The 13,822-nt window shown below is 52.4% G+C and overlaps 1 protein-coding gene across 3 annotated transcripts in view; it reads left to right on the forward strand.

Moving 5' to 3' along the window:
* Positions 1-13,822, forward strand: part of ASAP2 (ArfGAP with SH3 domain, ankyrin repeat and PH domain 2) — a 154,126-nt gene that overhangs the window by 121,828 nt on the left and 18,476 nt on the right. For all 3 annotated transcript variants that reach the window (XM_065928560.1, XM_065928561.1, XM_065928562.1), the window contains exons 16-18: positions 5,417-5,511; positions 11,364-11,553; positions 12,256-12,341. In XM_065928560.1, coding sequence (XP_065784632.1) covers positions 5,417-5,511; positions 11,364-11,553; positions 12,256-12,341 — 371 coding nt within the window. The remainder of the gene's footprint in view (positions 1-5,416; positions 5,512-11,363; positions 11,554-12,255; positions 12,342-13,822) is intronic.

A 13,822-nucleotide genomic window follows, 5' to 3' on the forward strand; every position in this document is an offset into this window, starting at 1 on the left:
GTTTCCGTCTGGCTGAAAGGAGGAGGTGACCTCTGATCCCTGGCTCAGAGCTTCCTTCCTGTCTCTCAGAGCCTCATCTATGTAATCTCTCAGGCGTTTACAGTCTGACCAACTCAGCCATTGTGGAGAAATCCAGGCAGAGGCCGCTTAACTGACAGCTGCAACTATTTCTGATGTCTAATCTCTGCCTAAACTCCCTTATCTAAGCCTCTTTTCCTCCGCGATTATCAGAAAAACAAAAGGGCAGAAGCCTGAATCACGTGGGGTTTATTCCCACCCTCTCTTTGCCCTGAACTCTAGCCACTCGCAGGAGGGGGACGTCTCCCTGCCTCTCACCCCAACCCAGTTACTGCGGGCATGACCCCACGCCCAGACCCTTACTCCTCCGGTATAGATGGAGAGTGTGTGTCAGGTGTTAATAACACTGGTAAAGCATGAGAATTTCAAGCCTTTTTAAAGCACCCAGTTATTTTGTTTAGACAGATGCTGCCTGAACAAAAGATCTCCTGAAGGCTTGACTCATGCACATCCTGTGTGTGCATGTATGTGTTTAGAATTCCACCTGGTGCATAGTAAGAACTATCAAGTATTGTCATCTCCTCCTCTAGAAAAATTGGAACAAAATCCTCCCAGAAGAATGATCCGCGTGTCGTAACGTGTGAATCCTCCAACCGGACCAACTGCTCCCTTTGTGAGCTTCTCAGGTTCACAGAGCCGTGGTGTCAGGGTCCGGGGCTGGTGTGTTTATCGGAGTGTGTCTTCTGGGGTCGCACATGGTAACTAGACCCTGTGTACTCTCTGAAAGAGATACAATGGTGAACTGGAGGAGGACTTGCCGGCGTATCCGAGGCTGCAGCCTGCCCCAAGCCAGGGTCCCAGCACCAGGGGGTCCTGTGACAAGAGACGGGGTTTTCGAACAGCCTGATGGAGACAGCAGAGACATGAACAGGAAGCTTTGTTTCCTGTCGGCATTGCGTTCTGAACAGACAGATGCTCATCCTGTAAAATGCTGCCCCTGTCCCCCTATATGGCCTCAGCATAGCCCTCATGATGGAAGTCTTTAATTCTGTCTAAATTGTCTTGCAAACAGCTTCCCCTGATGTGGTGTTTCACCATTTCCTTTTTAATTTGTTTTTGTTTCAAGCATGCTGAAGTCCCATGTTTAGTTGAGTGGTTTTAGCAGCATCCATGAAGGTGGCTGGTTGGCAGTCATCTTTTCTTCCCTTTTCCTCCTCCTGGTATCACCCCTTATTCAGTGGAAGGAAACTGGGGTAATTGAAGTATTAATTTGATTAGTTCAGGGAAGCTGTGCCATCTTAACTGGCGTGCACCAGCTTAATACCCTTAGATGTTAAAGCAACTCTACTTTCAGAAAGCCTTCTGAAAAGCAAATTTTAAAAAGATGAATTTCCTCCTTAACACAAAAGATTATGATTTCAGCTCTGATTTTTAGATCGTTCATAGAACAGTATTATTGGTATGAGACTCCTAGTTTCATATGATCAGTTTCACATTGTAAGTGAAGTTACTAAAGAAAACTTCAGTGTTCTGTAATTGAATTTGAGTCAGTAATTTAAAGGACTTCCCAGGTGGTGCTAATGGTAAAGTATTTGCCTGCCAGTGTAGGAGACGTAAGAGACACGAGTTTGATCCCTGGGTTGGGAAGATCCCTTGGAGAAGCAAATGGCAACCCACTCCAGTATTCTTGTTTGGGGAACCCAATGTACAGAGGAGCCTGTCGGGCTATAATCCCTGGGGTTGCAAAAAATTAAACATAACTGAAGCAACATAACCCGCATCCACAGTAATTTAAAAATCATCTAACATCAGAGAATGGGGTCAGAAACCCCAGGAGCACACAATCCTGATTCAAGCCCATTTTGTGACCTCCTCATGCCTCCTTCTCCTGAGGTTGTTAACAAGCTATTAAATGTAAAGCAAATGAACTAACAGCTGGATCTGTTTGTAAGATCTAACAGCAAGAGAGGGGAGAGGAAAACCCTCAGAAACTGAGAGCCTCCTTATGGATGACACCGCTGTCTCGCTCGGGGCTGAAGTGAAGCCATTCAGGCTACGAAGAGCAACAGGAAGTAGCAGCATCAGCCCCCATTTACTGAGTGACTGTCATGCTCCAGACGTTGTCCCAGGTCCTTTGTCTTATCTAGCCTGAACAAGAGCTTTGTTTTAAAAAGGTGGCTAAAAGGTTTATTCTTAAATCACAATTATGAACTTTTTAAAAACCACAAACCCTATCAGAAAAAATTGAGCACCAAAACCAAGACCTGTATGTAATGTATAGTTGCATTTGTCTTAGTTACTAAGAAGTGTATTGTATACTTCATAAAATATATCTAAAGTAAACATTTTAAAGGCTCAGGGGAAACACAGTTTTTTTCAGAGTATTTTTTTGTGCTCCCTTCTTTGGAGGCAGCAGGTTAGAGCTCACTGCTGTTTCTTAGCTCTGCCTACAAGGGTCAAGTACTTTCACTTTCCCAGAGCCGTTTTTGTCTACCTGTGTGCCATACACTCCAAGCTTTCAAACCTTCTGGGACCTGAGGGGGCCCAGGAGATGACATCCCATTCTCCTACGTGGATTTGGAACCACTTGGGAGATTGAAGGTCCAATTCATTGTTGAAAATCGCTGCATCCGCTGACCTGGTTCCCACGTGTGGGGGTAGTTGAATCCCAGACTTGGACTCGGGGCCCAGGCGGGGCCAGAGGGGCAGACCCACCTGGTGCTGCATCCTGGGGGTGTCCCAGGGGTGTCCGTCCTTCCGAGCCCCTCGGGCAGGGAGGTCTTTTCTCTCACTGTCCACTCCTCTTCTCCCGGCACAAGTACAGGAAGACAGAATGTCTCAGGAATCGTGACCTTCCACCCGGGAGCATGAAAACAGGGCACCGGTGGCTCCCCGTCCTCACCCAAACTCTGGAAACCATCTCTAGAGAGAACCCACAGCCCCTTTCTGGCTCAGGGGCCTGAGAGGGTAGGTGCCCTGGGTCTCCAGGGATGTGTCACTGCTGGACCCCATCCTCAGGTGCTGTGCGCATCAGGGAGACGCAGTCCCAGGGCATGGGGTGGGGGGTGCGTCTAGAGCAGAGCCCTGCTCTCCCACCATCCTGCTGTCTCCATTCCTGCATTGCTGGTTCAGCCCTCATCACAGGTCCCTTCCTTTGCTTTTTTGTTCACCTCTGTCTTGTTTGAGCCCCTTGGAGCAGGCCTAGAGCCCAGCCTGCCCGAGGGTCCCATGTGTGTTCTGGCCATCCCTGGGGCTCACTTCTCTGACGACGTGGCTTGTAAGCGCCCAGGACCCCCCAGATCTGCTGGGGCCCCATGTCCCCTCGATGAGGCCCCCCGTCCGGGGACAGTGCTCTGGGAGCAGAGGCCGTGTGGGTCGGGGCTGGTTAACCGGCCGTCCTGCTGCCCTGGCTCCTGCCCTATCCTGCTGGGCCCCCGTCTTCTTGACACAGTGCTGCACCCTCCATCTGCAAACGCTGTGCTTTGGCTCCTTGTTCCAGACGGTTCTCCGGGGGCTGGACCATCCACTAGGACTCGGCGAGGCTGTGAGGTGGCCCGTTGCCCGTGCTGGGCAGCTGTGACGCACAGCCGTGGTGGCCCCCTGGACCAGCTGACCCCTGTGAGCCAGCCAAGCCCAGCAGAAGGGAGGCAGCTCCCGATTCCCGGGAATCCTCCTCCTCCCCTCGCCCCCTCCCGTCTGCCCACGGCCCCGGGGGCTCCTGGGGGCGATGCAGGGGCTTGTCCTGGCACCCCGCTGGAGGCGGCTATGTTTGGCTGTGGGACGTCATTCATGTTGTGCGGAGCGGTGGGGCCTGAGCAGGTGTCTGGCTCTCAACCTGGGCTCCGACACTGGGGTTCAGTCTAGAGTCTTGGTATGCCGCGTCACCCACTGTGGCATGCTACTCTGATCATCAACTTTGTCTCCGGAGACAGAGCAGTGAGGCGGCCTGGAGTTTTGCCACCAGAGGCCCTGGGACCCGGCCTGAGGCCCAGGCAGCGTCTCCTGAGAGCCTGGGGCTCAGGACATCCCGAACTTGGTTCACAAGGACTAGGAAGACTCAGGAAGGCTCCCCACCCCGATCATGAAGCTGGCGTGTTTCTCTGTCCTTTACACCCCACCCCCACCATGACCCCCTCTCCATGTCGTGTGACCGGCCACCAGGAAGCGTGGCTTTCTCCAACCCAGACCCCTTGGCTGTTCCTTCAGCCGCGCCCCCTGAGAGAGGCCGGTCGGGCACAGCCTAACTTCCCAGAACATCCTGCTCGCCTGTGTCCATGTGGTTCGCTGAGGGCAGAAGCCCCAGAAGTGTACCTGCTCCCACTGTTGTCGTTTTCAACATGGAAATGCGAAATGAAAATACTTGTTCTCTGCAAAGCACTGGGCCTGGTGTTCTTGTTCAGTTTCTTTGTTTCATTGGATGTTGAAGAACCCAGTCTCCGTCGGGTGTTGAGCAGGGTGCTGGGGGTGGGATGAATAAGTCCTTGTTCCTAAGACCCCAGTCACCTGATTTGCACTGGGCCTGGTGTTCACGTTCGGTTTCTTTGTTTCGCTAGAGGTTGAAGAACCCCCATCTCGGTCAGGTGCTCAGCTGGGTGCCGGAGGTGAGACAAATAAATCCCTGCTCCTAAGACCCCAGTCACTCCGGATTTGTGCACCCATTCAGGAGTGTGCCAAGTGCCACTCTGCTGGGTGGCCTGGCTGCCACCAGCCATGGTATTTACGTGGTACCCGCCACATCCAGCACAGAGCCTGTGTCAGGGAGCAGCAATGAAACCTGCTCCTTTCTAACTAGGTCAGGGGGTTGATCAGCAAGTGAGAATCTTACCTTGAAACAGACGCGTTTTCAGTGCTTTAGTGTATTGAATGCTTTCACATAAAATCCCATTTTATCATTATTTGTAGGCTGGCAAGGTAGGTATCATCCCCATTTTTCTAGTAAAAAACGGAAGCTCAGGGAAGCCGCCTTGCCTGTGGTTACAAAGCCAGTAAATAGAACCACGATTGAATGCGAATCTTGGCTTCCTGGCCCAGGTCTCCCCCTCACTGGCAGAAGTAAAGGCTGTTAGATCTCTCAGCCAGAGCGCAGGTTCTTCTTGGGGTGGGAGATTGGGGAAAGAATAGAAACTTGAGTTGAGCCAAGTGCCTACTCCTCCCAGTCCACGGAGGCTTTCTGTCCAGGGAACGTTTTACGAGAGGCCTCCTCTGTAACAGGCGCTTCTTGTCTCTGGTTTTATGGGTACCTCTGGGGTTTGGGTTTTGTCCAACTTCATTAAAGGCAAACCGCTTTATTGCTCTATTTCTTAGCGACCATTAAATAAATCATCAGCTGTGTGAGTAGTGTGGAGCGGTGGAAGGTATTAATAATTGAGTGCACTGAAACAGACTTTTGTTTTTGCAGCTTGCCAAGAATATCGGGAACGCAGGCTTCAATGAAATCATGGAGTGCTGTCTCCCCGCTGAGGACTCGGTCAAACCCAACCCGGGCAGCGACATGTACGTATGCGGCTGGCGGGTCTCGCTCACTGAACAAAGGTTGGCTTGCCCTGGGCCCCCTGAGGCAGGGGGCTAACAAGTCTGGGTGTATCAGTTGTTGCTTCTTTAAGGAAGAAATCAGCCTGTGTTGTGTATAAAGTCTCTGCAACCCTTCTGGGTGTCTAAGTAGAAATTTGATGTGGCAGTTTTTCTTAGAAGCCATAGGCAAGCAGATTTCCCTGGGGGTTGGGGGTTAAGGGGGAACACTGAGTGTCACCCTCTATGTGGGCACAGCCTTGCCTCTGTCTCAGGGCAGGGTCGTTGCCCTCCCACCTGAGTTCTCTCTAAATTCTGAGCCACTGAGAGCGTGGGTTGTCACAGATAACGTGGTTATGTCTGGTCCTCGGAGCAAATGTCGAGTGTGTCGTTCCCTCTAAAAAACTTTTTGTTTCTGTTTTAACTGTTGACACGAAACCTGATTAGGACGTGTTTGTGCCTCATCATGCACCCAGCTGGCCCACTGAGGCAGAGCTGACAGCCGGGGAATTTTCTACCAGTCTTATCGTATAAAGCATAAGCCACCCAGGCCGCACACTGGTCCTTGAGAGAAGTGATGGGTGACCGGGGGCCAGGGCAGTGCCTGGCCTGCCCCCCAAGGCTCCAGCCCTGTTCTCCCTGGGTGGCCTGTCTGCTACACCAGGACTGGGGTGGTTTACCCGCTCTAGGGGGCCACAGTGGGGCAGATGGGGGTGGTCCCAGGCCAGTTCAGCATTTGAGTGATATTGTTGTTCAGTCGCTCAGTCGTGTCCGACTCTTTGCAACCCCGTGGACTGCACCACACCAGGCCTCCCTGTCCATCACCAACTCCCAGAGCTTGCTCAAACTCATGTCCATCGAGTCAGTGATGCCATCCAATCATCTCATCCTCTGTCACCCCATTCTCCTCCTGCTTTCAATCTTTCCCAGCATCAGGGTCTTTTCTAGTGCGTCAGCTCTTTGCATCGGGCGGCCAGAGTTTTGGAGCTTCAGCATTAGTCCTTCCAGTGAAGATTCAGGGTTGATTTGCAGTCAGAGTGTGTTTTGGCAGGAAAGGGGAAGCGAGAAATAGGTGCTCAGGGACTTGCCTGGTGGCACAGTGGATAAGAATCCGCCTGCCAGTGCAGGAGACACAGGTTCGATCCCTGGTCCTGGAAAATTCCACACGCCATGGAGCAGCTAAGCCTGTGCTCTGCACCTGCTGAAGCCGGCACACCCTAGAGCTTGTGCCGTGCAACAAGAGAAGTCATTGCAATGAGAAGCTCCCGCTCGCTGCAACAAGAGGAAGCCTGTGTGCAGCCATGAAGATCCAGTGCAACCAAAAAAAATAAAAAAGAAATAAAAAATTAAAAAAAAAGACATATGTGCTCAGAGAGAAGAGAAGATCCATTCACTGAGACAGCCGTCCCCTGGGAGTAAGCAGAGCGAGAGCTGCTGGCAGGGCTCCCCCAGGCGTCGGGTGAGGACCCCGAACAGTGGTGGGGAGAGGGTTTCCTGCTGTGGGGGCGGGTCTTTGGAAGCCAGGGCCACAGGATCTGTGTTCTTTGGCCTCGGGTGAGGTGACTTACCTCCAGGGAGGGAGCTTAGACAGACTAACGGGAGGAGCAGATGTCCTGCACGTCGCACAGCCTCACAGGTGTCAGCCTCGGAGGTGAGCGTGGGTGGGGTTGGCTTAGCGTTGGTCCTCATCTGGGTCCTGGAACAGATGGCAGTGGTGTGGCATTTCCTTGAGATTGCACGAGGTGTGATTTTAGATTCCAGGCACAGGGCTTACTGAGTTGGTATCCTCTCCTGATGAGGATCTGAGTTCCAAGTCTGTATCCTTACCCAGACCTGGAGAGACAACAAGGAGGTATAGAAACCTGCATCCTTCCCCACCACGGGAGCTGGGAGGGTTCATCAGCTTCCCCGGGCCCTTTTCCTCTAGTAGAAGGAGAGGGACGGCCATCCCCCCGCTCAGAGTCGCTGGGACGTACCTCAGGGGTGAGGGGGTCGCTCACCTCGTGCTTGGCTGGTGTTGGCAGTCCTTGTTGCTCACTGTGGGCGTGCGTGCTGAGAAGTTCGGGTCCTCTCGAGGCAGGTGCCCGTGAAGAGGTCCCTTGACATGGGCTGACTGGGTCACGAGAAGGTCTGTTAGGACAGAAACATTGTGGTCCCCTGGGGCACTTCACTTACTGTCTCAAAGACACCTGCTCTCACGGTGAAGGGCGTGGTCTCCTGAAAGCCTGTAGTATTGATCCACTTTGAACAAAGTATAAGACATGGTCACTGATTCCTTCCAAGTACCAGGGGTACTTTATAAAAGCAGAGCATTTGTTTATTCTGGGCAAAAGTAGTTCTAAAAAGTGAATCCTGCCTGCATAGAACTCTTGGATATAAATGTTCCATCTACCCTGAGCCCCTGCCCCACCTCCCAGCCTTGGCACCAGTGAAAAGGATGTTTACTCCTCTCTTTTTTTTTCCAAAAAGAGGGCAGATGACCAGTGTGATAGCAAACTGGCACCCACGTGGATGCCCCCTCAGCTGAAACCAGTTGCGGGCATAGCTCTGTTTTAAAGCATTTCATCCCACTTTACATTGGACCTAGGTGTCCACATACTTTTTTCTATTGAATCTCACCTTACTTGTGTTTGTTTGTCCCACCATAATATGTTGCTTGTGATGGGAAATATTTGTACATAAACAATGAAACAATGAGTCAGAGGTGAAGCCCTAGCTCTGTGACTACTTGTAGAAGCTACTGTCTTACTTCCAGATTAAAAGGAGTGCACTGCTCCTGGCTTTATCTCTAGGCAGCACACCATCTGCAGATGAATCTGTTGAAAGGGAAGCCAGAGACCGTCTCGTGGCCTGTGAATCCCCAGATGGATTTGGGGGGGTGTTGAGAGATATAAATAGGCAGGAAGCAGGGAGCTTCCTGCTCACTGAGGCCAGAACCGTTTCTCTCCCGTGATTCAGGGCTCTCACACACGCCCTGTCCTTTGGAAGTATAAGAAGCCTCCCTCTCTGAACACATGCCAAACACATTATTATTAAATTCATTGCTTTCCTCCAAAAGCCTTAACCTTTCCCAAAAAAAGAAGAGGTGGAGAGGTCACACTGGCAGAGTCAACCTCCACCAGGAATCTGTGGGGCCTGGTGTGGTCCCAACAGACCTGTACCTGTGCTGGTGGAGGGACCACCTTCTGGGTTTGGGACCCAAAGCCTGGACAAGTAAGTACAAGGTCCAGTTTATCACTAGCCCCTTCCTGAGGGTTCATAGTGATTCTGTCCCAAAGTGATTATTGGAGCCATCTAAGCCTTGATACCTGTCCAGCCCTGCCGCCCGTCCTAAGAGACCTGTAGAGTTTCATCAGACTGGTTGTTGGTTTTGTCCAGCGGGACGGTCACCAGGCAGTAGCCAGAGCATCGCTCTGGCCAGGAGCCCCTGCGAGGATAGCTCAGTCCAGTGGACCAGGGCGGCCCTCGGAGCTGCCGGGCTGCTGGAGGGCATGGGCTCACGTTCACAACGCTGTTGCAAGGGTCAGATAGATGGACAGCACAGCTCCACCCAGTAACCTGTGGGGGACACGTGTGAAGTCCCCCAGCACAGTTTACACGAGGCAGCGTCTATGGACACTTAGGTGGTGGTTTATTAGGTGAAGCCGGCAAAGTGTTGTGTGCCCCCATTGGGATCCCGTAGTTGACCCACCCGCTCCTGAACCCTGGTGGGCTGCAGCGAGGACCCACGTGGGTTGACCCGGGGGCCTTGGGTCCTGACGATCATAGAAGCAGATGTGATGGGTGTGGCCCTGCTCCCCAGGGAAGCAGCGAGCGGTGCCCCGGCCAGGAAGAGCTGGTGGGTTCCCCCAGCACCTCTTCACTCCCGTGCTGCCCTGGTTACTGCATACAGAACCCTGGTCTGAAGGCCTCAGTGTGCTGTCTCTGTCTCTGTGATCCCAAAGAGGCCTGCGAACAGATGTCGTTGGCTTGTGCACGCCTCACAGGCCGTGTACACTTGCACAGGATGAGGAGGTTTGAGTCGCTGGCCCAGAGTCACCGGGGTTGGGGGGGTGGGGAGGCGGAAACACCTTGATCCGTGCTGAGTTTTTGTCTTGGAATTTTTAACAACTTGGTTGAAATATGAGTCACATACAATCACAGTTCACCCATTTAAAGTACAGTTCACTGGCTTCTAGTATATTCTCAGTTGTTCTTCCATCACCACAAGCAATTTTAGAACATTTTCTTCATCCCAGCAGAAAGCCCCGTACCTGTAAACCATCCCCTACTCTGTCCCCTTACACCCCTCCTCCCCACAGCACCCCCTCCTCCCAGCCTGGGGCCGCTGCTCCCCTGCTCCCTGTCTCTACACATTTGTCGGTTGTGGGCATTTCAGTGAATGGAATAACACCATGTGTGGACTTTAGTGTTGGCGTGTTACATTTAGGATTTCAGGATGCTTCCAGGGTTCGTCCATGTGAGTGCTTCATTCCTTTTGTGGCTGAGTCGTACTCTTGTTACGTGGACACCACATCTTTTTTTACCTGTTCATCAGCTGATGGACCCTTATGACTTGGTTATCATGGGTAATTAGCGTTTACTGTCCCTCAAGCACCATGTCTAGGTTGTTTTTTTGTGTGTGTGTGTGTAATAAAGTTTTATTAAAGTATAAAGGAGATAGAGAAAGCTTCTGACATAGGCATCAGAAGGGGGCAAAAGAGTACCCCCTTTGCTAGTGTTAGCAATGGAGTTATATACTCTCCAATGAATCCAAAGAATGTCTGGAGGTTGTAAAGACCTCACTAGACCCACTCCCATAAGTTACATTTTAAGATAACAGACTTGGCCAGAAGGTTTAATCCAAAGATTGTCCTCAGGCAGGATACATCCTTGTAAAGACCAGACCTCTCTTTCCTTGGCACGTCTAGGTTTTTATGGTTGCTGTTGACTGCTTGTTATGGTCCTTGGAGTGAGATGCTCAGTCCTCTGGACCAGGAGCCGCTGTTTTTCTTGCTCCATCTTTCAAGTTCATCAGTACTTACCCCATGTGCTTCGCCCAGGCTGTGTGCGTTTCACAGATAAGAAGATCTGGGGTCACGTACTTGCCCAGGGTCACTTGGCAGTCTACAGCGGGGGAGGATTTTGGCTCCCCTGGATTTGATGCCGCTCTATGCTCCTTGGAGAGGTGCGGTCTGTGCCCACAAAGCCAAGTTAAAGCCTTGAATAGACCATGAAGATGGACAGCTCGTTTGATTTCATGGGGCACATAGGGAACCTGCCTGCCAGGCATGGTGCCCACCAACAGGAAAACAATCTTCCCTCGCAGTCTGCCAGTCCCCCAACCTGGCTGCTCAGTCCTTAGACCCAGACCTTGATACTGTTATTCTTGGGTGTCCAACCTCCTGAAAGTGCTAGAGGCAGGGTGGACGCTGCTGCTGCAGGGGAGCCGCAGGCTGCCTGCCTCCTGCTCTGTAATTTTCTGCCCATGCCGCTTGTTACCATGTTGTTTTTCAGTAGCCAAGTTGGGTCCAACTCCTTGCCACCCCGTGAACTGCAGCATGCCAGGCTTCCCTGTCCTTCACCATCTCCCAGAGTTTGCTCAAACTCACATCCATCGAGTCGGTGATGCCATCCAGCTGTCTCATGCTCTGTCACCTGCTTCTCCTCCTGCCCTCAGTCTTTCCCAGCATCAGGATCTTTTCCAATGAGTCAGCTGTTTGCATCTGGTGGCCAAAGTATTGAAGCTTCAGCATCAGTCCTTGTTACCATGAGGGGGTGGGATTATTTTAACTCATTACAGGTGAATGGATGTTAAGACCCTTAATCATTTACAGGGCAGTTATGTTTGATTTCAGGAATGCAAGAAAGGACTACATCACTGCCAAGTACATTGAGAGGAAATATGCAAGGAAAAAACACGCGGATAATGCGGCCAAACTTCACAGTCTTTGTGAAGCTGTGAAAACAAGAGACATTTTTGGATTACTTCAAGCATACGCGGACGGTGTGGATCTCACAGAAAAAATCCCACTGGCCAATGGACATGTAAGAAAGGACATGTAAAAACAGAAAGGGTTGGGAGGGTTGATGGGGAGTGACAAAGCAGTGTCATCAGAAGTGCTGACAGTGTCATGAAACACCCTGAGCAAAGAGGCAGTGAGTCCTGGGTGAGTGTGGTTGATTCTTCAGCCAAACTGTAGTGGCAGCTCTGGGAAGAGTTCATTCCCGGGAGAAGAAGCCTTTTCTCAGAGGCCTAAGCTGCATCATGTTGATGATGCAGGGAGGGGGTCAGAAAGCTTGAGAGGACTTTGCAATGAGACCCCCGAATTTTTCATTCTTTTCCGGGGAGGGAGGAGGACGAGGACCAGTCTCTAAATGACAGGTTCCCAGGGGCAGACTTTGCCATGGAGATTGACTTCCCTGGTGGCTCAGCTGTAAAGAGTCTGCTTGCCAGCGTAGGAGACTCAGGTTTGATCCCTGGGTTGGGAAGATCCCCTGGGGGAGAGCATGGCGACACATTCCAGTATTCCTGCCTGGGAAATCCCATGGACAGAGGAGCCTGGCGGGCTACATGCAGTCCATGGGGTTACAAGACACAACTTAGCAATAGGTAGCACATTTTAGAGATAGGTTTTTCAAAGGACAGACTCAGAGGCTTTTAGAAGAGAAATACACGCTTTCACTCGCGTTGGCCGCAGAACTGAGTGCTCCCCTTGGGACTCTGGTATGTTTCTGTTTGGTCTTCAGGAGCCGGATGAGACTGCCCTCCACCTTGCCGTCAGGTCCGTGGACCGGACTTCTCTCCACATTGTAGACTTTTTAGTTCAGAACAGGTAGGTGTCCTGAAATCAGGGCTGGTGTTTGATTTTGCTCCTGGGTGTTTTTAGGGAAGGGATCAGGGGTTGCCTCACTGCTTCCGCAGCGTGGCCAATGTGCTAGAATTTCCTCAGGTGTGACTAGGATTTATGGGATAGCGAAAGGGCTGCAGGTGTGGGGTGTTCCTGTGCAGTCTTAACCCCTTCTGGTGTCTGCAGCATCCAGCTTCTATTGTCTGGAGCTCAGTGGGACACCCCGTGAATAAGTCTGCTGAATTCTGAGCCCCTGGAAAGCATCCTCTGATTGTAGCCCCCTTGACTGTCAAGTGGGGAATGGCCCCCACGAGGTCAGACAGGGCAGCCCCCTGTCTTGTCGTGTGAGGTGGGGGTCCCATGACTTCAGGCAGGGCAGCCCCCAGCTTGTCCTGTGAGGTGAGGGGTGGTCCCGATGACGTCAGGCAGAGCAGACCCCAGCTTGTCCTGTGAGGTGAGGGGTGATCCTGATGACGTCAGGCAGGGCAACCTCCAGCTTGTCCTGTGAGGTGGGGGGTCCCATCACATCAGGCAGAGCACTGTGAGCATAGGGATAGGGAAGCAGGAAGCAGGGCTCCACCTCCAACACGGGCCAAGGCAGGGTTGTGGGCATTTTGCTTGGTAGGAAAAGCTGTTATTTTCAATTAGAGCATGCCTGTGGAGAGGACATGCATGGGCAGTTTCCTTGGCCCCAGCGCTCCCATCAGGTTCGTCCTGCCTTGCTTGGTGCAGGGCTGGCCTGACGGCCAGAGTCCAGTCATGACTCGAGGTCGGGGTGCACTGTGGCTCCCTGAGTGTGGCTTTGGGTGGGATCGGGGCAAGGAATGGCCAGAAGCCACAGAAATTCTTCAGCAAGTACAGAAGCAAGGAGACGTTTTGCGTTTTGTGTCTTCTGCCGTTCCTGGAGGGAAGAGGGAAGAGATGGCCGGGGCTGGAGGAGCTTGGGGATGGTCAGCTCCTTCCCCAGGAGCCAGGAGCTCACTGGACACCTGCAGGAGCTGCCCACCCAGCACCAGGAGCGTGGAGGGGCTCGGAGCAGCATGCAGTGCCAGCCCCCTCAGAGCAGACTCTCGGGGCAGGAGAAGGGCAATGCTGGTCCCTCTCCTCCGGAGCGGGGAGTGGAGAGATCAGAAATCAGGCTCTTTTTTACTGAAAATGTAGCTGCTTGGAAAAAAGGAACAGTGAACGTGGCTGGTTTCTTCCTGTCGAGATCCTGAGGCATTGTCTCCTGGTGATCCCTCCGCGTCCCCACGTGTCTGTTCAGGGTGGAGCCCTGCTGTCCCGCTCAGAGCGTGACCGGCGGGTTGAGTGGCTTGTCCTGGGATCGCCCGGTCTGTTCTGTGTTGGCAGAACCCGTGTAGTCCCCTCGTTCCCCCGGAGCCTGTTTTCAGGGTGGTCCAGGGCAAGCCAGCTCAGAGGAGCCTGGTGACTGAACTTTGGAAAAAGTGGCTTTTCCCCTTCCTGGC

This window comes from Muntiacus reevesi, chromosome 3, assembly GCF_963930625.1.
Source record: "Muntiacus reevesi chromosome 3, mMunRee1.1, whole genome shotgun sequence".
In the NCBI taxonomy this organism is placed as follows: Eukaryota; Metazoa; Chordata; class Mammalia; order Artiodactyla; family Cervidae; genus Muntiacus; species Muntiacus reevesi.